The 26062-nt window shown below is 42.8% G+C and overlaps 1 protein-coding gene across 18 annotated transcripts in view; it reads left to right on the top strand.

Annotated features, from left to right (window-relative positions):
• Positions 1 to 26062, top strand: part of OSGEPL1 (O-sialoglycoprotein endopeptidase like 1) — a 165267-nt gene that overhangs the window by 9805 nt on the left and 129400 nt on the right. For 9 of the 18 annotated variants that reach the window (XM_077275426.1, XM_077275424.1, XM_077275421.1 and 6 more), the window contains exons 3-4: positions 10703 to 10738; positions 21239 to 21626. In XM_077275426.1, the coding sequence (XP_077131541.1) occupies positions 10703 to 10738; positions 21239 to 21626 (424 nt within the window). Of the gene's footprint in view, positions 1 to 10702; positions 10739 to 20870; positions 21057 to 21238; positions 21627 to 26062 lie in introns of those variants that run through there. The other 9 variants (XM_077275431.1, XM_077275430.1, XM_077275428.1 and 6 more) reach the window with 2 other exon arrangements.

Genomic DNA, 26062 nt, shown 5'->3' with positions numbered 1-26062 from the left:
TTACTTTATTGCAGCGGCCACAGTTTGTGTGCAAACAGTCGTCACTGCATATGAGCATGCATAGCTTGATGATCATCTGTGTGTCAAAGACAGTTATTGTGCCTGACTTGTTTGGGACAGAACCCATAAAGGGTTCTGTCATAGTCCACTGAATCAGTTCTGGGTGTCCAAATGCCTTGTCAGAGGTTACTTGCCAATTAGTTTATCATTTTCGCAAATTGATGTTCCCCTCAGGGTGCTTTTCACATCATGTTTGTGGGTCCCATCGAGGATTGCGTCCAAACCTCCCCACAAAACAGGATTCAGATGTATAGTCATTACAGAATGTATTGGCACCCTTAAATCCATAAAGTGCAGTATTTCTCCCACAAAATTATTGTTTTGTTATACACATGGTTAATTTCTCCTTCCCTCATGACAACAACACTGAGAGAGGGGATATGCCCTTCAAGGACAGGAAACCTACAGATAAAAAGGGCAGTACCTCTCCCTCGCATCTGTTGGTTTCCTGTCCTTGATGGGGAACCTTCAGTTAGGCATACCTGAAGAATGAAGAAAGAAGATGGAAGTCATTACAGGCCTGGCCAGATGGTACAGGCAGTGGGAGTGCCCCTGCCTCGGCTGGTGCGGTGTCCTGAAGCCACCACCCCTGGGGCCGGTGGGCCTTTCAGGGTGTGTGGGGGGAGCACAGCCGTCACACCATGCTTCCGGTGCAGGCTTCCGGGCATCCAGTCTACACACTCAAGGATGCGCCAGAGTCACTCCCTGATGACGCAGGGGGTCAAATGACTGGAATGACTTCGGCGATGAAGCTGGAAGGGATACAGGGGACGCACCAAGGCTTGCTTGCCTTTTAAAAGGCAGTGGAGTGCGGTAAGTGATGCTCCCAGCAGCTTAGGCAGTCCTGTGTAGGTATGGAGGTCCTGGAGGGAGAACCACCATGGAAGCAGCAGCAGCCAGAAAGACAAAGGCAGAAAGAGGTATGGCAGCACGAAGCTTCATTCCAGCAGCAGAGCAGGAGCTATGGCATGGTGGATGAATCTCCGGCCTCCAAAAGGAAACACATCACTGGATTTGATCCCTTCTTCTAAACCGGTACCCGCAGCTGCGTCTGATTGGTAAGTGATCTTTGTGAAAGTTCACTTTGTAATTGGGGTCCCCCTTTTCTTCTCATTTATTTAGGGAAAATGCTTGGCTAAGACCAAGCACAGGAGTTGCCCAATGTGTAATGAAGATTTGCCCTTTTCGTGGGGGAAAAGACTCTGCCAATTGTGCTTAGAATAAAGATAGGAGAACCCGGAGCATGATATAAAAAAAACCGCTTTTATTGATACAAAAGTTTAAAAAGACATTTATCAGTAATACTTTAAGGTGCAAAATTTTCCCATGATTAGCATAGATAGAGGGGAAACCCACCCCTCAAAATCCCCATGCTGCATAATAACCCTGGGAGGGGAATAAATAGAAAACCCCTTCCATACAGTGTGACCTAGTACAGCGGCCAGCTAATCAGTAGTGAAGTACCAAGCCTAGAGATCAATATATTAAAGTCACAAATCAACCTAGATCAGCTTACCAAATCAGAGGGGAGACAGAGGAGAGGGATCCCGCCAGAGTAACGTCCCCGACGCGCGTTTCGCGGCTAAAACACGCCGCTTCTTCAAGGAAGGTTTTCTATTTATTCCCCTCCCAGGGTTATTATGCAGCATGGGGATTTTGAGGGGTGGGTTTCCCCTCTATCTATGCTAATCATGGGAAAATTTTGCACCTTAAAGTATTACTGATAAATGTCTTTTTAAACTTTTGTATCAATAAAAGCTTTTTTTTTTATATCATGCTCCGGGTTCTCCTATCTTTATTCAGATGTTATGGAGCGAATTGATGTGTCTGGTTGCATATAACACACATGTGTTTGTCCCAGACTATTAACATGATTTTGGGACTTGTAATATTATCAATTGTGCTTGGAGCAGATGCTATATGAGGAGACCCGTCTCCAAGTTAAGATCTGTGATCGAGATAGAGGTCAAATACACCTTTAAATCCCTATCCCAGGTAAGTAGTCTCAAGAAATAAAAATCAGGAAGAAGGTGCGCTGAAACCGGGACTATTAACTCAGATGAAGAGCAGAGAAACTCTGGTTCATCGGACTCTTGTTCATCATCAGAGGAAGATATGGGAGGGCGCCATTGTTTTCCAGTGGCGGAAACAGTCTGGTTAAGGCTTTAAGGTTCACAATGGGAGTGATAGTTCTTCGCCCTGAAAAGTCAGTGCATGATGTAATGTTTGGTGAGCTCAGACAGAAAAACCTGGGTCATTCCCTCTTAATGAAAAGATACAATCTCTGATTAAGAGAGAATGGAATAGACCTCTGTTTCGTACCTCAAACGGAAATATCTTTTTGATGATCTGGCATCCATGTCCTGGGACAAAGCCCCAAAGTTAGACATGCCTATTGCTAATGCTTCCAGGAAATTTGCCCTTCCCTTTGAAGACATGGCGGTATTAAAGGATCCACTAGATAAAAGAGCAGATTCCTTACTTAAGGATTCCTGGGAAGCGTCAGGGGGCAGTCTAAGACCTGCTATAACAGCAATCTGCACGGCTAGGTCATTAATGATTTGGTTAGACCAATTAGAGAAGCCGCTCCTGGATAGGGTATCTAGGGATAAAATTCTAGATTCCATTCCCTTAATGCGGGGGGCTGCGACTTTCCTGGCTGATTCATCGGCTTATTCAGTTAGATTGGTGGCCAGATCCAAAACCTTCTCCAATGCAGCCTGTAGAGACCTCTGGCTTAAGTGTTGGCCTAGGACATCCAAACAAAATCAAAATTATGCTAGTATAGAAGAAGAAGAGCACTCACCCTCCGCAAACTTTTTTCAGTCTTTATTCTGGCATCATATAAATAGCAGGAACATATAGGGAGAACAGTGGATCCAAAAGACGATGGCCGTTTCACGCTACTGCGCTTCTACGGGTCTAGATGGCCACCTAGACTGAAAAAAGTTCGCGAAGGGTGAGTGCTCTTCTTCTTCTATACTAGCATATTTGATTGGACTTACTTTCTACTTGAATGAGCACCCAAATTCCGCTATTGGCAATATAACGCAAAGTCAGCTGTGATCAGTATGCACTGATTATCTAGCGTGCTGTTGGTGCGGACTCAATTTTTTCTTTTTTTTGCTAAAAATCAAAATTATGTTCCATTCCCTGTGAAGGTAAATTAATGTTCGAGTCAACATTAGGTGACATCCTTGAGAGAGCAGGGGATAGAAAAAAAGGGATTTCCCAACCTTCCTTTTCCCACATAAAAAAGTATTTTCGGAGTAGGAAATTTTTTCATAGCAGGCCTCCAGAGAGCAAAACAAGTGGGAAGAGGGGAAAAAGAAAACCAGAGGTTTCCTCTTTGGTGGCTCCTCTCAGGATAGGAAGCCCTCCCAGTGATTGTCTTTCCTAGGTGGGGGGAAGATTATACCTCTCTTTCTCCTAGCCTGGGACAAGATCTCCAGGAGTTCCTGGATATTGAGTCAAATAAAGTTGAGCCTAAAATTAGAATTCCTCTCAGTCCCAGTCCCAAACTTTGTCGTGACTCCTCTGCGGTCCTCTCCAGAGGAACAATTGACCCTGGAACATGTAGTACTAAGCTTAGTAGACAAAGCTGTCCTCCCGCATATTCCCTTTCAGGAATAAAGAGAAGGATTCAACTCACCGCTGTTTCTGGTGAAGAACCCAGACGGATCCTTCAGCTTTTTCAGGTTGATTATTGTCCTGAACAATTCACTAAAGACTCAAATGTTGAAAATGCAGTCAATGGGGGCGTGGTTTGCCAAGGGACAGGAGTGGACGTGCTTTTGCACTGCTCCTGTTAATCCCTTAATTGCTACTAATTCAGCATACGTAATTCTGGACTATTATATTCCCCAACATACATAAACATGCCAGGATCAAGAGGGAAGAGGAAAATCGCTGGCACACCTAAGAATTCTCCCTCATTTGGGCAGAGAAGTACCCGGGAGAAAAACAATGGCGGCAGCAGGCTTCCCCCTGGTGGGGAAGAAAGAAGTCCCGTGATCCAAAGCAGAGGAGCTGCCGGCCGAAAACCAAAGGTCCTGCGGACCCAAGACTCACAGAAATTCACCCAGACAGCAGCTGCTCCGAGGTCCCCTGCCCCTGCACCAACTCTGACAAAGACCGCAGGTACATCGGTGGGAGGCAGAGGGACCACGGAGATCTGTGATGCAGCGTTGCGGCGGAGGGACACCTGGGACGGCGAGGAGGTGCCTACTACAAGAATCCCGGCGCCTGTCAAGTCAGCGTCGCCGGGCAAGTCAGCGACGCTGAGCGGTGAGGAGAGGAGGGGATCCTTGTCAGCGGCGCCAGCCACCGCGCCGCTGTGGGAGCCAGGAGCGGGGACATGGACGGAGCGACAGACCGGCAGCGGAGTGATCCACCCGAAGCACCGCGGCTCACTGAGGTATGACGCGAAGGAGTTCATACCCGGAAGTGACAGGAGCAGGAGACACCAGTTGCCGGGAGCCGTAGCAGGGGACAGAGAACCTGCAGAGGAGCGGCAGGTATCGCCTGCTAATGCATTGATTTATGAAGGAGGGTGCTTGGGGAGAAGATCGCCCCCCCAGAACAAGGGGGGGAGGTTGCTCCCTAATAAAAGTAAAAACAGCAGTATTGTGAATGACATTCAAAAAGGGGGCAGGTCTATAAGAGATGGGGCAGAGCCATATTGTAAACAGGAACTCAGCCACAGTTATGGCTCCTTGTCACCCCCATTGATGAGCTATGATGGGAAGGAGGCAATGGAGATGAACCAAATGGACACCGACAATAAGTGCCTATTATCATTAAGGAATCCTAATCTGCATGAGGATGAATCCACTTCATTTGCAAAAATAGCAGAAATTACTGCTTTGCTGCCCAAATCATTTATTAAATCTATCGCCACAGGGCTTGAAGAGAAACTCAAAGAACAGCTTCACTCTGATAACCCTTTCTTGACCCCTGACCTTTCTATGACATCGTTGGTAGAGAGGGGTGCACAATCAGACAATCACACAGTTTCTTCAGCTTCCTCTGACCGTGATTATAATGATCTTATGGATGACTGTGACAATGAGGGGTTAACAGATTTAGAGGGGTGCTCAGAGGAGTCCAGTGATATGGAAGACTTAAGTGGTTCAGATGACATATCAATAACCTCAGATGTGAGCGTCATGGAGCAGGAGCAGCCTTGTACTGAGGTCCCTAATTACTCCCCGATTGATAAAATTGTGGCCTCTGACGAGTATCCCTCTATGAAATTCATGGTTAACCTGTGTAAGGCTCTTCTGTCATCTATGGAGCTAAAGGGAACTAGGTCATCTGAAAAAATATTCAAAAATCTATTCAGAGAAGTTTTTTCGCAAATTGATGGTGCCCCATTCTCTAACGTCAGCACGACCTCTGATGATTCCCCCAACATCCCGAATAAATCCTCTCCAAGCAAACACCAAAGGTTGGCGTTTTGTAATAATGCGGAGGGCGAGCCTGCACGTCCAGATCCCCTGGTCAATCTAAAAAAAGATATAGACTCCTTCAGGGCCAAATTAACTGATTTTGAAAATTACAAAAGAAAAAACAACTTGAAAGTCCGTGGTATCCCGGAATCGGTGGGGAAACTTCAGTTAGAAAAATATATTTCATCCATGATATCTTACATGCTCCCCGAGACTAAAGGTAAAAACCTAATAGTGAAAGCATTTAGGATACGGAGACCTCCCTTTCTCCCGCCTAATACTGCCGCGGATGTCATCGTCTCATTATACCCCAATTGGCTAAGAGACTCGCTGCTAGTCGCCGCAAGGGAGCCAAGGTTTCTCTCGTCTCAGTATGGACACTTGTCCTTGTACAGGGATCTATGCAAGGACACTATGCAAAAACGTAAACTGTTTCAGTTCGCCACCAATAGACTGCAACAGGCTGGAATGCAATACAACTGGCACCAGTTCTCTAGTCTAAGATTCCTCTTCGCGGCAAAATGGCGTACTTTTACTTCTCCAGCAGAGGCGATGGACTTTCTAAACCGTGCGGGTATAGGACATCCCGGGTCTTCTTCTGACCCTACTTTCAAACCCAAACTAAACCCTTGAATGTTTCTCTTCTCTTTGTATAGTCCAGATCACAACATGTGATTGAACCGAACTTGTTGCCCAATAAGTCTGTGGACCATCAATGATGGTCCTACCTTGACAGGCTTTCATTTTTTTCCCTCAGCTACTCAAACTTTGGTTACCAAATTTTTTCAAGATTTATTAAGCGATGTTACTCCTTTTATTATGCAGTTTTAGTTACAAATTTAGCTGCTGGCCTAAACTAACTTAGTTATTTCATAGCCTACTGCACCTTTAAAGTTGATATAATCATCCGTTATTCTACGCATATTTTACTTAACCCATTCTAAAGTATTACTTTTAAGCCACATTTATCATGTGAAATTCTACTGATCTAAATGTCTGCTTGTCTCCCCTATTGTATAGGGGTCTTTCCCTATCCTCATATCCCTCCCTCCCATCCTTCCCTCCCTTGTTTACCCTTCCCGGTTAAATACAAAATTTAATAAAGTTCCTTTGAAAAGAAAATGCAGTCAATAAAAACAACGGTCAAAATCCTGTTTCCATATTGCTTTATGACAGTTTTGGACCTGAGGGACGCTTATCACATTCCCATATACGAAGACTGTCAGATGTTTCTCAAGGTAGCGTTCTCCATAAGGGGGGAAATCGGATACTTTCAGTACAGAGCTCTCCCTTTTGGCTGGGCAGTTGCTCCTCGAGTGCTTACGAAGCTGGTGGCAGAAGCGATGTCACATCTGAGGGAGCAGGACATCTTTATTGTCCCCTACCTGGATGACTTTCTAGTGATAGGCAAATCGATCCCGCACTGCAAAGTTCAGCTTGAAAGAGTTATGACTAGTGTTGAGCATTCCGATACTGCAAGTATCGGGTATCGGCCGATACTTGCTGTATCGGAATTCCGATACCGAGATCCGATATTTTTGTGGTATCGGGTATCGGTATCGAAACAACATTAATGTAAAAATGTGTAAAAGAAAGAATTAAAATAAAAAATATTGCTATACTCACCTCTCCGACGCAGCCTGCACCTTACCGAGGGAAGCGGCAGCGTTCTTTGTTTAAAATTCGTGCTTTTCTTTCCTTTACTGAAGTCCCGGCTTGTGATTGGTCGCGTGCCGACCATGTGGCCGGGACGCAACCAATCACAGCAAGCCGTGACGTAATTTCAGGTCCTTCAGGATTTTAAAATTACGTTCCGGCGTTGTGATTGGTTGCGTCGCAGTCACATGGGAGACGCAACCAATCACAAGCCGTGACGTCACGGGAGGCTGGACACGCGCGCATTTTAAAATGGGCGCGTGTCCAGCCTCCCGTGACGTCCCGGCTTGTGATTGGTTGCGGCGCGGTCAACCAATCACAAGCCGGGAGGCTGGACATGCGCGTATTTTAAAAAGCGCGCGTGTCCAGCCTCCAGTGACGTCCCGGCTTATGATTGGTCCGCGTCCCGGCAACATGGCGCCGTGACCAATCACAGCAAGCCGTGACGAAATTACGTCACGGCTTGCTGTGATTGGTCCGCGTCCCGGCAACATGGCCGCCATTAACCAATCACAAGCCGTGACGTCACGGGAGGCTGGACATGCGCGTATTTTAAAAAGCGCGCGTGTCCAGCCTCCCGTGACGTCACGGCTTGTGATTGGTTAATTGCGGCCATGTTGCCGGGACGCGGACCAATCACAGCAAGCCGTGACGTAATTTCGTCACGGCTTGCTGTGATTGGTCCGCGTCCCGGCAACATGGCCGCCCTGACCAATCACAAGCCGGGACTTCACGTAACCAAGTAAAAGCGCGAATTTTAAACAAACAACGCTGCCGGTTCCCTCGCTGAGGTCCAGGCTGCGTCGGACAGGTGAGTATAGCAATATTTTTTATTTTAATTCTTTATTTTACACATTTATATGGATCCCAGGGTCTGAAGGAGAGTTTCCTCTCCTTCAGACCCTGGGAACCATCAGGAATACCGTCCGATACTTGAGTCCCATTGACTTGTATTGGTATCGGGTATCGGTATCGGATTGGATCCGATACTTTGCCGGTATCGGCCGATACTTTCCGATACCGATACTTTCAAGTATCGGACGGTATCGCTCAACACTAGTTATGACCTCTTTAGTGAGCTTAGGATGGCTCTTAAACTTAAGAAAATCAAAGGTTAAAGAGTTCCTGGGACTTGTACTAGACTCCCCAAAACAAGAGTGTCGCCTCCCGGAAAACAAAATAGAAACAAATACAGGTAAGGTGTTGAGGCCATCGCAATACCCATCTATGACTTTGAGGAAAGCTTTGTCCCTGCTAAGTTGCCTAACCTCCTGCATGCCAGCAGTACAGTCATTAGAGCCTCTGCTAGATCTACACCTATTGCTAGCCAGAGATTACCACTGTGGGATCTGAATTTAATATTATCAGCCCTAACTAGTGCCCCCTTTGAGCCCTTGAATTCTATTTCCCTTAAGATTTTATCTCTTAAGACTGTTCTTCTAGTGGCATTGACATCAACCCGCAGGGTGAGCGATATTCAGGCCCTGTCTGCAGGCTCACTCAAATTCACTAAAATTTTAGAGGATAGGGTCATTCTGAAACCTGACCCTGCTTACTTACCTAAATATCGTTTCGCTTCCATGGGTCCCAATAACTAGTCCTCCCATCCTCTTGCTCCAACCCCAAGAATGCAAAAGGGGAAAGTTTCCATACTTTAGACTTAAGAAGGTGGTTAGTTCAATACCTAGCGGCCACCCAGGGGTGTAAGAAGGATAGGTCTCTGTGTGTTTTCAGGGGTCCAGAAAAGGCTCAAGGCCTCAAAAAGCACATTGGCATGGTGGATAAGGGATGCAATCTCATTGGCCTACTCATTCAGTGGGAATGTCGTCCCAGAGGGATTGAGAGCTCATTCTACGAGAGCGGTGGCAACCTCCTGGGCGGAAAAGTCAGAGGTTTCTATAGAACAGATCTGTAAAGCTGCCACTTGGTCATCTCCTTCTACCTTTAACAATCACTACTGGCTGGACCTCGCCTCTTCCTCTGATCTCACCTTTTGGGAGACGGGTTCTACAGGCTGTGGTCCCATGCAATTCTCTCCATGGTGCTGTCATGAGGGAAGGAGAAAGACGTAGTTACTTACCGGTAACAAAATTTCTCAGAGCCCATGACAGCACCTTTATATTCCCTCCCGTCATGTGTGGATGAGCACGCTCTTTTTCTGTTTGTGTGTGATTTATGTCTAGGTCACAGGGTGTTTTCCCTTATTAGTATTATGGTTGAAATGTTTATTGTTGTAATAACTTGGAGGTCCTTTTGTGCTCTGTAGACCAACTGATGCGAGGGAGAGGTACCGTCTTTTTATTTGTAGGTTTCCTGTTCTTGAAGGGAGGATTCCCTCTCTCCGTGGTCCTGTTATGTGCACTGAGGAATCCCGTTACTACATCTTTCCTAAGTAACACAAAAAACAGAGAAAAAAAGGCAAATTGGACACAATTTCACTTAAAACCAGAAAAATGGGCCGGATAAAATTGTTGTCACCCTCAACTCAATATTTGGTTGAACATCCTTTGGAATAAATAGCTGCAATCAATTTCTTCCCATAACCATCAACAAGCTTCTTACACCTCTCAACTGGAATTTTGGACCATTCTTCTTTTGCAAACTGCTCCAGGTCTCTGATATTTGAAGGATGCCTTCTCCTAACAGCAATTTTGTATATCTCTCCACAGGTGCTCAATGGGATTTTGATTCAAACTTATTGCTGGACACTTCTTGACTTTCTAGTATTTGGTCTCCATCCATTTCTAGGTGCTTCGCTAACTATGTTTGGGGTCATTGTCTTCCTGGAAGACACATGACCTAAGACGCAAACCCAGTTTTCTGACACTTGGCACTACATTGCCACCCAAAATCCTTTGGTAATCTTCAGATTTCATGATGCCTTGCTCAAAGTCAAGGCACACAGTGCCAGAGGCAGTGTTCTTTTCTTTGTAGGCCTCATTATGTTTTCAATAAACAGTAGAATGATGTGTTTTACCTAAAAGGTCTATCTTGGTCTCATCTGTCCACATGACGCTTTCCTGGAAGAATTTTGGCTTAGTCACATACATTTTGGTAAACTGCAGTCTAGCTTTTTTAGGTCTCTGTGTCAGCAGTGGGGTCCTCGTAGGTTTCCTGCCATAGCGTTTAATTTCAATCAAATGTCAACAGGTAGCTCGAGCTTACACTGATGCACCCTTAGCCTGCATGACTGCTAGAATTTCTTTGGAACTTGATAAGGGCTGCTCATCCACCATCTGGATTATCCTGCATTGCAACCTTTCAACAATTGTTCTCTGCCGTCCCCGTCCAGGGAGATTAGCTACAGGTGGCGTGGGTTGTAAACTTCTTTATTATGTTGCGCACCATGGACAAAGGAAAATGAAGATCTCTGGAAATGGGCTTGTAACCTTGGCATTGTTGATAGTTTTCAACAATTTTGCATCTTAAGTCCTCCAACTGTTCTTTTCTCTTTCTGTTCTCCATTCTTAATGTGGCACTCACAGATATACAATGCAAAGATTGAGTCAACTTCTCCCCTTTTTATCTGGTTTCAGGTGTGATTTTCATAATATCTACATCTGTTCCCACAGGTGAGTTTGATCGAGTATGTTGAAACAAAGTTTTTAATCCACATTTTTAGAAAGATTCCAACAATTTTGTCCAGCCTGTTTTTGGAGTTTGCTGTGAAATTAGGTCCAATTTGCTTATTTTTCCTCTGTTTTTTGTGTTGTTTCAATACACAATAATGAAATAAATGTGTGTATAACAAAATATATGTAATTGCGATATTTTTCTTAAAATGCTTCACTTTCTGGAACAGTTCCGAGAGTGCCAACACTTTCGTTCATGACTGAATGTGCTGACAGGGCCATAGACTATAATGGTGTTGAGAGAGCGAACGTGTGCTCTGTTGTGCATCATTTTCAGACGTATACGCCTACTGGAGGCGGACATTCAGACACAGTCTACTACATCTGGGTGTTTGCCTTCAGTAGGCGTACACACCCGAAAATGATACTACATTATTTTGGTGGCCCGTCTGCGCATACACCTGAATCCTGTTTTTACGGGACCAACGAACCCAATGTGAAAGCACCCTTACAACGTTGTCCTGCAAAAGGGAAAAAAAGTTCTCAATTATGATTCTTTTTCAGGGTATATAAGGTTTTTTAGTGCTTTCCATTTTTGAAGCTTTTTTTTATCTAAAGCTTGCCATACAACAAGGAGTTTAGATGGCCGAAATGGCCAATTTAGACCTTTCCTCTGAGCTTTTTTTGTGATACAAGTGAGCTTTACATATGCTGACCTAAGTCCAGCATCTGTTTTAAAGTTGATCAGCCATATAGGACCTTTTCTTTATCACTCATGGATTACTGATCCAAATCCTTTTACAGTTAGTTGTCTGCTAGTTTTTATTTTAAAAATGGTCTTAATAGAATGTACATACTTCCCTAAAGAACGCCACCACTCCTCGTTACTGCTTCCAGTGTCTCTCCCTGGTCTCCTCTCTTCTTATTCCACTAGGCTCAGGTGTACACTGCAGCCAATCAGCATCCACAAAATTGGCTGCAATGGTCATGTTCCATGTAAGCCAGTGGAAATGCGTTATGAATGTTCTCTACCAGCTCAAAAGAATGTGACTGCTGCAGACACTTAGTGTGGTCACCAGACTTCTCAACAGTAAAGGAAGTGAAGACACTGTCGGGGAACACTGAGAGCAGTACCATGGAGCAGTGGGGGTCTGGTACGTGAGTATGTGTTTTTAATTTTTAGACCACCCTATGCCAATTTTTAAAGTAATGGGCTGCCTGTTTCATGAAAGACTAGAGTCGGTCACATATTTTGGTAGAGGTTGTTCAACGATTTGTTGTTCTAATACATTGTCATGCTAACTAATAATCTTTACAGTCCATATGTATAACAAGTCATTCAGGAAATATCCACTTGTAATTCCTAATAATATTAGGAGCTTTGGAAATGTGTTCTCTCATTTCGATCATATTTTTGAGGCCACCTAGAATCCTTTTTTTTCCTCTCAATGTGGACAACAGCTTCTGTTTCCTCTTGATATGGTGAAAGATGTCACTATTTCACCTGGGGATGACACTCCTAGGTATGAAGGCAGTCCCCTTGTTTTGCTGAATGTTTGTGTTTGTCCAAGGTAATAGCTGTCAAAACTGTCCCAATAATTGTCTCAAATGGCAGTATCTTTACATTGTTTTTTAAATGTCTAATTTTCAATTTCTATGAATGTATATGGGTAAAGATTTTTTAAATATCATATACAGTTGTTTTTAAAGATCACTTTTTAGTAGTCATTTAATTATCATCACAGGTAGGATTACAGTGGCAGGTGACACCTATACAGTGTTCAGCATAAATTACCGTATTTTTTTTGGACTATAAGACGCACTGGACCATAAGACGCACCCCAAATTTTCAGAAGGAAAATGGGGAGCAAAAAATTAATGCGTCAAATGGGGGTCCTTCTTACAGTCCTGAATTCAGCTTACCCAGGGGGGATCGGCAACGCTGGTGGAGCGGAGTCACAGGGGGTGTTTGGTGGTCCGCCGATGATATGACCCAGACTGGTGCTCAGGTTCGGTGGTATGGGGGGCTACAGCGAGATCTTGGGAGCCGAGATCTCAATCTGCGCATGCGCCGCCTCAGTCGGTCATTTTCCTAGAGGCCAGATTGATTCTCCAGGCGCGCATTGAGATCTTGGCAACAAGATCTCGTCTCGAGATCTCAATCTGCACATGCGCCGCCTTCAGCGGCCATTTTACTGGAGGCAACAGCATCGAGGCAATAGAAGTGTGGGGGCTCCGGGCTTTCACAAAATGTTCCTCCGCACCGCCGAACCTGTCGCACCAGGCTGGGATGGGAGCGAGATCATCGCCCTGCAGCATCGGACCACTGGAAGAATCGCCTGACTCCTGCTGCCACAACGCTAACTGTAAGTACATTCCGACTATAAGACGCCGTTTTCCCCACTAATTTTGGGGGGGGGAAAGTGCGTCTTCTAGTCCGAAAAATACAGTAATACACTCCCTTTGAAAAGCAAGATTTTAGATCTCTCTCAGTGATCACAAGAACAATTTCCAAAAAATTGACAAGACTAATATTTTATTTTTTAACCCATAAGATGAAAGTAAGGTTAATAACATAATTTTCATTACAAAATCTTTAGATTTCCTTAAAAGGGTTTTCCAACGAACAAAGTTAATTTCAATCAAGATTTATATAGATCTTTGAGTAACAATAAGTTCCACAATTCGATGTGTTTAAAAGAAAAGTTCCTGTGCTGAGATAATCTTATAAATGTGCCCCTGCTGTGTACTGTGTAATGGCTGTGTCTAACCGTGCGGGAACATGGACTGATCATACCACAGCTCCTGGGCAGGGGAGGATGCAAAAGAGAGTATACAGACAGGACAGCAGGGGATCACAGCTGATTTTTCTATTTGAGGTAAAACATTGCTTAAAAACAGTCAGTGTTTTGTCTCAGAAAAAGAATCAGCTGTGATCCCCATGCTGTCCTCTCTGTATATTCTTTTGCGTCCCCCCACCTGCCCAGGAGCTGTGGTATGATCAGACCATGTTCCTGCACGGTCAGACACAGCCATTACACAATACATAGCAGGGGCACATTTATAAGATTATCCCAGCACAGGAACATATGCCAAACGGAGTACAAAGTGTCTCCATATTCCTCATTATCGTGGGTGGTTCCATTGGGGGTTTCGTCTGAATCGCATTTTTGTGGGATTTACATTGAAACCCCAACATAAGTGCTCAGCGTAGAACACAAGAATGTGATCCAGCCTTATTCTGAAAGCGATTGAAAAATATTTCGTACCCCAAAATGTTACCAATAGAACCCCTAATTTATCCCACACAAAACCAGCCCCCTCTCAGGTTCGTCATCTGTTACTGGAAGTATAGGTGATTCCCATGTTATTGCTAGAACAAAGACTCTGGAAAAGCGACATGGCTCCCGCCCCCTCAAATAAAATCCAGTGAATTCTGAGCTCCCAAATCCAAGTATCCCCCTCCTGAGCTTCACTGTGCCTAAACCACAGTAAACGGCCACTTGTTTGGCATTACTGTAATGGAGAAAAGGCACATCATTTAGGGGTGCATATCGCCAGAAGCGCAAGCTGGGCACAATGGATAAGGGCACTACAATATATGGGGCTCTACACTGTATGGGTACATTGTTTGGGTACTAGATTGGCAGATATGCAATTCTACAGAAAAAAAAGCCTAGCGTGGATATTACACAATAGTCATTACAGCCATAGAGGAATTCATTGAGAGGGACAGTTTCTACAATGGAGTCACTTTTGTTTTGTTTTTTTGCTGTTTTGTCACCTTAGGGACTCTGCAAATGTCGCCCGCAAACCATTCTAGCAAAATCTGTGCTCCAAAAGCCAAATAGCGCTCCTTCCTTCTCAGCCCTAACATGTCTCTTTAACAGTAATTTCTGACAGCATATGTGGCAGCACCGCCTTCAGGAGAAATTGGGCAATAAATTGATGGGTCTAGTTTCACCTATTAACCCTTGTGTACTCAGCAAATTTGCAACAAATACAAACATTTTATTTTTTACAATAAAATGTCATATTTCCACTTATCAATGTTATAAATTCTGTAAGGTACCTATGGGTTTAAAATACTCACTACTCTCCTAGATGAATTGCTTGCGGGGTTTAGTTTCCAAAATGGAGTCACTTAGGGGGTTTCTGCTGTTTTCACATGTAAGGGGCTCTTCAAATGCTACATGGCATTCACAATCTATCCCAGACAAATACCGCTTTTTCCTTTCCTAGCCTTGCCATGTGCCCAAGCAGAAGTTTTTGACCACATATTTGGTATAGTCGCATTCTGGATAAATTGCACGTTAAATTATGGGGTCTGTTTTCTCCTATTATCCATTGTGAAAATTAAAAAGTTGGGGCTAAAACAACATTTTTGTGAAAAGAAAATGACGACCTAATGTTATCAAAATCTGTGTAGTACCTTTGGGTTGATAATTCTCACTATACCCCTGAATTAAATACTTGATGGGTGTAGTTTCCAAAATGGGGTCACTTGTGTTTTTTTTTTCACTGTTTAGGTACATCAGGGGCTCTCCAATCGTGACACAATGCATGCAGACCATTCCATGAAAGTCTGCCTTTTAAAACATCACTCCTTCCTTTCTGAGACCTGCTGTGTGCCTAAACAGTGGTTTTCCTCCACATATGGGTATTGGTGTACTTGGGAGAAATTGCACAACACATTTTTGGGTCCATTTTCTCCTGTTACTCTTGTGAAAATAAAAAACTTGGGGCTAAAAGTACATTTTTATGGGTAAAATGTGATTTTGTATTTTCACAGCTCTGTTATAAGCTTTTGTGAAGCACCTGGGGGCTCAAGGTGGTCATCACATATCTAGATAAGTTCCTTGAAGGGGCTACTTTCCAAAATGGGGTTACTTGTAGGGAGTTTCCACTGTTTAGGCAGATCAAAGGCTCTCCAAACGCGACATTACTTCTTCTCTCAGTTCCAGCCTTTTTTCTGTTCAAAAAGTCAAACAGTGCTCCTTCCCTTCCGAGACTTGCTGTACCCCCAAATATAAGTATTTCCCTACATATTGGGTATCTTGTGAAAATAAAAAAAATTGGGGCTAAAACTACATTTTTGTGGTTAAAATGTGGTTTATTTATTTTTATTTTCACCGATCTACGTTATAAACTCCTGTGAAACACCTGGGGGTTCAAGGTCTCGCCACACATCTAGATAAGTTCATCATAAGTTTCCAAAATGGGGTCAATTGGGGGTGTTCCACTGTTTAGGCACAACAGGGGCTTTCCAAATGCAGCATTACGTCCGCTCTTGATTCCAGCTACTTTTAGGTTCAAAAAGTCAAACTGCTCCTTCCCTTCCGAGACCAGCCATGTGCCCAAACAATGGTTTTCCCCCACATATGGGGTATCTGCACACTCAGGAGACATGGCACAACAAATTTTAGGGTCCATTTTCTCCTGTTACCTCTGTGAAAATAACAAATTTGGAGATAAAGTAAAATGTTTGTGAAATAAAGTTAAATGTTCATTTTTTTCCTTCCACATTGCTTTCGTTTATGTGAAGCACCGGAAGAGCTAATAAACTTCCTGAATGAGGTTTTGAGGGGTGCAGATTTTAGAATGGTGTCACTTTCGGGTATTTTTTGTCATATATACCCCCCCCAAAGTCGATTCAAATGTAATGTGATCCCTAAAAAAAATGGGTTTGTACATTTTGTTGGAAAAATTAGAAATTGCTGATCAAATTTGAACCCTTCTAACTTCTAAACAAAAGTGTATAAACAATTATGCAGTTGTAAATTAGACATGTGGGAAATTTTATTTATTAACTATTTTGTGTAACATAACTTTCTGATTTAAGGGCATAAGAATTAAAAGTTAAAGAGTTGTGAAATTTTCTACATTTTCACCAAATTTTCGATATTTTCACAAAGAAACGCAAGTCATATCAAACAGATGTCACCACTATTATGAAGTACAGAATATCACACAAAAAACAGTCTCAATATCAGTGGGATCCGTTGAAGCATTCCAGAGTTATAACCACATAAAGCGACACTGGTCAGATTAAAAAAGTTTGGCCTGGTCATTAAGGTCAAGATCTGTTTGTATAGACATGTACAGTAGATCATAAGCTGAATAAAATGATCCTTTGGTATCTGAGATCCGATGTGAAGAAATCCACAGTTTTCTTATATGTAAACGAGGTCTTCCAGGCTATGGCGAAGATCCTGCCTGGAGGATAACTCTGCCTCCAGAGATTATTTTACATGAAGGGGAGTTACCAGTAGGAGACAAGTCATTAACACAGAACAGAAATTAATTTTGTCTTCCTGCAAACACATTCGCTGCAGCTTTCACAGCTCTGCTGTATTTCAGGAACCTGCAGATGTCAGGTATAATCACACACAGCTCCACAGTGATATCAAGAGAGCAAAGCTTCTGATATAAGGCATACAGGGATGACACTTTTCAGCAGTCTATAAGGTGTATGCCCATATTAATAGTTTAAATATTTCAATTATGATGACAAACTCCTTTTTAAATTAATTGATGTAAAAATGATTACACCCCACATCAAAAACTACTCCACCCAATATTTAGTATGATCTCCATAATTTTAAAGGAGAACACCAAGTCTTCCAGTCATTGAATTAACAAGTTGGCGATATATATAGCAACATTTATCTTTTTGCATACTTCAAAAAAAACTTCTTTTATTTCCTGGATGCAGGATGGAGAGTGATGCCCAACTTATTTTTTCAGTTTTCCTCATAGGTGTTATATTGAGTTCCGACCGGAAGACATACTTGGTCATTGAATCACTTTCACCTGTTCTTCTTCAGAAATGCAACAGTGGCCTTAGATGAGTGTTTTGGATCATAGTCATGTTGGGAAAAGTGCATGTTTACCAAACACGTGGAGTAATGGTAGCATCTTCTCTTTCAATATAGAGCAGTGCATCTGTGATTTCATGATACCCTCAATGAAATGTAGCTCCCAACACCAGCAGCTCTCATACAGCCACAGATAAAGACACTGCCACAACCATGTGTCACTGTAGGTACCATGCTTTTTTTGTACTCCTCACCTTTGAGACTCCATAAACTTTTAAAGCTAATAGTTCCTAAAACATTGATCTTGGGCTCATCACTCCAGAGAATAAAGTCCCAGTAGTCTTCATACTTTTCAGCATGGGCTCTGACAAATTGTAGACAGGCTTTTTTGTACATGGGCTTTAGGAGATAACAATTATTTATTATTAGTAGTAGTAGTATTATTTCTATAACTCCAACCTATTCCACACCACTTTTCCTTTCTGAGGAGACATGTACAGACAATAAAGACATTACAAAATAACACAAATAGATACCAAGAGAAATGAGAGCCCTGCTCACAAGCTTACAATATATGGAAATAGTGGAGATACTGAAGGTATATGATAAAAAATGCTTGTCGTGTATGGTCCAGCCATCAATATAATAAGTAGGGTATTCACTTAGCACTGCATGAACAGGTCCCCAGCCAGTTTGTGTACAGTACAGATACAGAGGGCTATTAAGTGCATGGAGGGTGTGTAATCAGATGATACAAGGGACCAGATTTGGAAGAAAATGTTGTAAAGGCAAAATGGGAATAGTTATACAGTGGCATGGAAAACTTTGGGCACCCCTTGTTATTGTGAACAATAAGCAAGTTGAAGATGAAATGATCTCTTAAAGGGGTAAAGTTAAAGATGACAAGTTTCCTATTTATTTTAGACAAAAAAAATCATTTTTTTAAGTTTTAAAAATTACAAAAAAGGAAAATGGGCCAATGGAAAAGTTTGGGCACCCTGCATGGTTAATACCTACGGTAGTAGCAAGTTAGTACGCCTTGTGACAAAGTCACTGGTAAGGTACTGGAGGGGATATTTGTGTCTCTACCCTTAATGGCGACAGTGATGTAAAACCCAGAGTATTTTCCTCCAGAACACTATGTGCATGTTTAAAGCTGCAGTGTTCCTGTGACTACCTCCATGTGCAGCCAAGTGAGCCGATCTACCACAGCCTTTTGCAATTATCACAGCTTGTAGACTTTTTTAGTAGCCAGAGAAGATTTTTTCAATTCTTGTTTGAGGGATTTTCATCCATTCTTTCTTGGAAAATTCTTCCAGTTCTGTGAGATTCTTGGGTCTTATTGTATGCACTTCTATTTGTTCTAGCCACAGATTTTCAGTGATGTTCTGGTCTGGGGACTGTGAGGGCCATTGTTAAACTTTCAGCTTTCTCCTTTTGAGATAGCGTATTGTGGATTTTGATATGTGTTTAGGATCATTATCCATTTGTAGAACCCATCCTTTTTCAACTTCAGCTTTTTACAGATGGTGTTATGTTTTAATCAAGAATTTGTTGAAATTTCATTGAATCCATTCTTTGCTCTACGCGTGAAATGTTCCCAGTGTTCTTGGCTGCAACCCAACCCCAAAGCATGATTGATCCACCCCTATGGTTAATGGTTGTCAAGATGTTCTTTTTCCTAAAATTCTGTTCCCTTTTTTTTCTCCACACATACCTTTGATCATTGTGGCCAAAGAGTTCTATTTTAACTTCATTGGTGCACGGGACATGTTTCCAAAATGCATCTGGCTTGTTTAGATGTTCTTTTGCATGCTTATGATTCTGCATTTTATGGTGAGGACACAGGGGAGGTTTTCTTCTGATGATTCTTCAATGAAGGCCATACTTGTGCAGGTGTCTCTGAACAGTAGATCAATGTACCACAACTCCAGAGTCTGCTAAATATTTCTGAAGGTCTTTTGCAGTCAAGCGGGGATTCTGAATTGACTTTGTAGCAATCCAACGAGCAGGTCTCATTGAAATTTTGTTTGGTCTTCCAGACCTTATCTTGACCTCCGCTGTTCCTGTTAACTGACATTTCTTAATTACATTTCAAACTGTGGAAAGGGCAACTTGAAAATGCTTTGCTATCTCCGTAGAGCCTTTCCCTTCTTTGTGGGCCACCGCCATTTTCATTTTCAGAGTGCTGGGCAGCTGTTTAGAAGAACCAATGGCTGCTGTTCTTTGGCAGACATTTAGAGGATGCTGGGTTTTCATAAAGCTGGGAAATTTGCATCACATGGCCATTCCTAACAATGATCGTGAATAAGCCTTAACCCTATCAGGCCAATTAAAGTCTGAAGCCTTGGTCAAAGTTATCTGACACACACATCTCCAAGGGTTCCCAAACTTTTGCATCGGCCCATTTTCCTTTTTGGAATTTTTAAAATGTAGTGACAATATATCTTTGCTTAAAATACAAAGGAAATGTGCCATCGTTAACTTTAGCACTTTTAGAGATCATTTAATCTTCAACGTGCTTAATTTTTTTAATTTATCATTTATTATGGTGTGCTTATCTAACGCTATCTTATTCCGCAGCGCTTTACATGCATTATCATCACTGTCCCTTTACATACAATATCATCACTGTCGCTTTACATACATTGTCATCATCTGCAATAGTCCAGATGAGAATGAATAATAGCAGCTATTAGCATTTTTGTAGAGTCAAAGGTAAGAAAAGGTTGAATTCCAGAGATGTTTTTGAGGTGTAGGTGACCTGAGCAAGTGATCGGATGTAGGTGGTGAATAAAATCTCTGAATCAAATATGACCCCAAGACAGCGGCATGCTGCTGGGGAGAAATGGTTTAACCACACACGGAGATGGCAATATTTAGGGTAGGTACGTTAATGGAGGGAGGAAACATGAGTTTTTGACAGATTCAGTTTTAGATAAAGGACATAATGTTAGAGACAGTGGACAGTCAATCACTGATATTTTGTAGTAATACAGGAGTGATGTCAGGAGACGGACTAAACAAAGTCCACCTTGTCTTTTGGTAAATATTGGAGTGCTGCCTGCTTTTTTTGCTTCTGTATTTTTGCAAATAATGGATGATTTGCTTGGGAGGCCTTGCACCCACTATATGTATAGTGTGCATTTCCATTTTTTCTTATATAGGCATAGTGAGGAAATAAAGGAAAACACAGATGAATTGTGCTGAGGTTTCTAACAAGTCTTTTTCCTGACCCCATGTGCTAGGTTCACTTTCAGACAGCTCCGCACTACCATATAATGTCCTCATGCTCCTGCTGCTTCTCTCTGCTAAAAAAAGGGCTGAAGAGCAGGAATGTGTGATGTGCTGTGTGTGTGAAAGACATCATAGCGTCTAGGTCCTCAACCAACTCAAAGTGGAATGCAAATTTCAGATGGCGTCTGCTGGAAGTAACTGATGAAAATGCAGGATATACCAAATAACCACCAGAAAATGTATTATTCATCATGTAGACACAGGTCAGCTAAAATTTGGAAAAGTTACTTGAAAGTATGGTTAACCCTTTAGTAATGTTTTTATCAAACAGATTGTCATAAAGTAGATAAACCTTCTTACATAATTAGTATTACTGAAAATACATTTTTATAAAGCTTCTCTGTTGTGTAAGTGTTTTATTTTTGTCATTACAACTCTTTTGCAGAACTGGTGGAATCATACCAAGTGTGGCACAGCAACTTCACAAAGATAATATTGACAGAGTTGTTAATGAAGCCATTCTGTCTAGTGGCATCTCTCTACCTGAGGTTTCAGCCATTGCAACAACAGTAAAGCCTGGCCTTGCATTAAGCCTTGGCGTTGGTCTTTCATACAGCCTAAATTTGGTGAAACGTTATAGCAAACCCTTTATTCCAATCCACCATATGGAAGCTCATGCATTAACAATTCGATTATTGCACCAAGTGGAATTTCCTTTCTTGGTGCTTTTAATTTCGGGAGGCCATTGCATCTTGTCCGTAGCTAATGGTATTTCAGACTTTTTGTTACTTGGACAGTCACAGGACGAATCACCAGGTCAAGCCTTAGACAAGGTATTCTTATTTGTTTTCCATTTTACCTTACAAATAGTTTTTTATCAAATGTTTCCAATTGACAAATGTTTTAAACATAGAGCCTACAAATATGATACACAGCCAAATGTATGAAAAACAATATGTTAATTTATTAAATACATAATTAAAACATACATTTACAAAGTAATATGAAAAAATGGAAAAAGGACTAAAAAGAACCTCATGGTGTGCATAAGCAGGGGTAATTAAATGTCAAAGTGACTATGGTGAAGCACAATGCGTGCACATTATAAATACATGATACATAATGTATTGCTCAAATAAAATGCAAATAGTTTACATAGGTGTTATTTAAAGTGCTTATTAACCCCTTTGTGATATCGGACGTAATGTTCCGTCCATGTGACCTGGGCCTATTTGACTATGGACGGAATATTACGTCATTTTTTTAATGTTATACTGCGACCGAAGTCGCGGTGAATGCATTAAAATTCTGGTGTCATCTTACCTCCTGGTAGATGGTGTCATCATCCTGGGGGATGTCGCCCCCCCCCCTCCCGCAACCACGATCTCTGTGATTGGCTGTTCATTTCTGAACAGCCAATCACAGCATTTTTCAGTATTTCAGGCAATCAGATTGCCTGAAACACTGATGTCCTAGCCTAGGATCGGTGCTCCAGCAGCACCGATCATAGGCTGCTGCCTAGCAACGCCAGGCATGGCCTGGACCCACTCTATTGGCACAATCAACGATTACATCGATCGCGCCAATCTCAGGGCACAGCCGCGGTGAGACCGCACTGTGACCTGGCTGTGACCTTCCTAGGATTGGAGCTGTAAGAACTCCGATCCTAGGCTGGTGCCTGGCAACGCCAGTGTCCCCAGGGCCAGCTCTGATTGGTGCGATTGATATCATCAATTGCAACAATGACGGCACAGCAGCGGTGTGACCGTTCTGTGACCGAACTGCAGGTCCTCACAGTAGCAGAGGATTTCTGCAGAGCGGTCATGCTACAGGATCTGTGCTGTGCTGAGCCTTGTGGTACCACAGAAGCCTGTGACACCACAATCCCTCACTGCAGAAGAACAAAGAACATAGAAAAAAGAAGACAAGAAAGAAGAGAGACAACAACTGTAAGGGTATGTGTCCACGGGCTGGATTACATCCTGATTAGCTGCGGATTGAACTCTGCGTACAGCCGCAGCATTCAACCCGCAGCGCCCAGATGTTACAGCATACTGGAGGGGATTTTATGAAATCCCGTCTCCACTATGCGTGTGAACACACATCTGGCGGCCCTGTGTTTACAGACATGCGGCATGTCTTTTTAGATAGCAGCATGTCTGTTTATCTTGCAACGTTTGGGCGGAGCGGGTTTTCCGCTCCGTCTAAAGCACCGACAATCCGGACCGTGGACACGCACCCTTAGTGTTTTGATCCCTGCCTGATCTCACCTCATCCACCCCAATCCCCCCTCCCCCCCTTTGTGCCACCTCCGTGCGCACATCCAACATCCGCCGAGCGTTGATTGGTGACACAATTCACCGATCAGCACTTGTGCTTGCTGTTTTATACTTTTCTTTTTCACCCCCCTTTGCGCCACATCTGTACGCACATCCAGCAGCTGCCGAGCTTTGATAAGTGATGCAGTTCACTCATCAGAGCTTGTGTCTGCTGTTTTACATACTTTTCGTTTTCGCCACCTCCATGCGCACATCTAGCAGCCGTCGAGCTTTGATTAGTGACAGAGTTCATTCATCAGAGCTCGTGTCTGCTGTTTCACTTTTCTTTTCACTGACTTTTTTTCTCCCTGGTTGCTGCTTTTTTAGCTTTTTCTTTTCAAACAAAAAAGTTTACACCAAGCACTATGTCACACACACAACTAAATAAAGTACTGACACAATCACCACATACATAAAAAAAAAAAAAAGGCGTCCCGTTCGTCCCAAAAACGTTATTCAGTGGAGGAGGTAAATGCTTTCCTTGCCTCCAACACTGATAGCGAGGGAGTTGATCCCACATTTCTTTATTTTTCAGATTCTTCTTCCTCGTCGTCATCGTTTTCCTCCTCCTCATCTTCCTTATTAGGTGCTGCTGAACCGTCATGCAGACGTCCCAGGACAGAAGATGAACCAGTGCCCCCCATTACTGACCCCGTATGGATGTTGGCCCCCAAAAATTATGAACCACTGATTCCTGATTTTGTGACACAATCAGGAATCAAGTTTGACACCACTGGCCTCAAAGAAATAGACTTTTTCAAAGTCTTTTTCTGAGGATTTTGTTAACATCATGGTGGGCCAAACTAATTTGTACGCTCATCAATTTTTGGCACAAAACTGCGATTCATCATTTTCTAACTGGTCTCCTGTAGACGCAGTTAAAATGATGCAGTTTTGGGGCCTGGTCCTTCACATGGGAATCCTGAAGAAGCCAGAATCCCCTGAATGCCCCCTGTCCTGGGGGTGAGTGGGAAAATTGTCTGGGTTTTGGTGCACCCACTGCTGGATAAAGGTTATCACCTCTACACGGATAACTTTTATACCAGCATCCCACTCTTCAAATGTAGAGACCACCTTCTGGTGGCCAAGTACAAGGACAAGAGAGATGTCTTTTTCTTGACCACAATACATGGTGATGGTAGCACCCTCGGCACTGTACGAGGTACCTCTGCACAGGTCTACAAACGACTGTGTACTGGGGTACAACAAAAACATGGGGGGCGTTCATCTCTTTGATCAACTCCTCCAGCTGTTCAGTGCTTTGAGAAAGGCCAAGGTGTGGTACAAGAAGCTGGCCGTGCACACCGTACGGATGACAATGCTCAACGCTTTCCTGCTGTCACGATGTGCAGGCCAGACCGATAAGTCGTACCTTCAGTTCCAGGAGGGAGTGATCAAGGCCTTAATCATTGGAGATCAGGAAGGAGCGGGCCGCAGTACTTCCAGAACTGAAGATGCTCGTATCTAACCAGGTCAACATTTCCCGGGGGAGGTCCCTCAAAGTGGAAAAAAGGTAAGTCGCAAAAGAAGTGTGTTACAAAAGGGGAATACGCAAGGACACCATTTATCAATGCGACACCTGCCCCAATAAACCTGACCTGTGTATGGAAGAATGCTTCAGATTGTACCACACCTCCATGCACTACTAAATTCATTTCTGACTTGCACAACTCACGTATGCCACTACAATATATAATTCACATACCAGGAAACAGTAGATTTGTTCCAAAAAGGGGGCACTTGGGCATTGCCACTGTTAACGCACATCTAAATAAGTTGCTTGGGGGGTCTAGTTTCCAAAATTGGGTCACTTGTGGGGGGTTCTACTGCTTAGGCACATCTGTGGCTCTGCTAACGCGACATGACACCCGCAGACCATTCCATCAAAGTCTGCATTCCAAAACGTCACTACTTTCCTTCTGAGCTCTGCCATGCACCCAAAAAGTGGGTCCCCCCCCACATATGGGGTATCGGCGTACTCAGGACAAATTGCACAACAACATTGGGGTCCAATTTCTCTGGTTACCCTTGTAAAAAAAAAAAAAATTGGGGGCTAAAAAATCATTTTTTGTGGAAAAATTATGATTTTTTTATTTTTTATTTTCACGCCTCTACATTATAAACTTTAGTGAAACACTTGGGGGATCAAAGTGCTCACCACACATCTAGATAAGTTCCTTTGGGGGTCTAGTTTCCAAAATGGGGAGATATCAGGGGCTCTCCAAACGCGACATGGCAGACATCAGTTCCAGCCAATTTTGCGTTGAAAAAGTCAAATGGTGCTCCTTTTCTTCTGAGCACTGCCGTGTGCCTAAACATTGTCTAAATTTACATTTTAGTGAAAAAAAGTTAAATTGTTTTTTGCTTTCACAATCCATTAATTCCTGTGAAGTACCTGAAGGGCTAATAAACTTCTTGAATGTGGTTTTGATCAGCTTGAGGGGTGATATTTTAGAATGGTGTCACGTTTGGGTAGTTTCTGCCATATAAACTCCTCAAAGTGACTTCAAATGTGAGGTGGTCCCTAAAAAGATGGTTTTGTAAAATTTGTTATAAAAATGAGAACACGCTGGTCAACTTTTAACCCTTATAACTTCCTAAAGAAAAAAAATGTTAAAAAAATTGTGCTGTGGTTAGGTAGACTTGTGGGAAATGGTATTTATGAACTGTTTTGTGTTACATATTTCTCTGATTTAAGGGCATAAAAATTCAACTTTTGAAAATTGCAAAATTTTCCAAATTTTCACCAAATTTCTGTTTTTTACACAAATAAACGCAAGTTATATTGAATAAATTTTACCACTAAGTACAATATGTCACAAAAAAACAGTCTCAGAATCACCAGGATCTGTTGAAGCTTTCCAGAGTTATTACCTCATAAAGGGCCAGTGGTCAGAATTGTAAAAATTGTCCCGGTCATTATCATGCAAACCACTCTCGGTGGTAAATGG

This window comes from Ranitomeya variabilis, chromosome 7, assembly GCF_051348905.1.
Source record: "Ranitomeya variabilis isolate aRanVar5 chromosome 7, aRanVar5.hap1, whole genome shotgun sequence".
In the NCBI taxonomy this organism is placed as follows: Eukaryota; Metazoa; Chordata; class Amphibia; order Anura; family Dendrobatidae; genus Ranitomeya; species Ranitomeya variabilis.
This window is presented reverse-complemented; position numbering and strand designations above follow the sequence as displayed.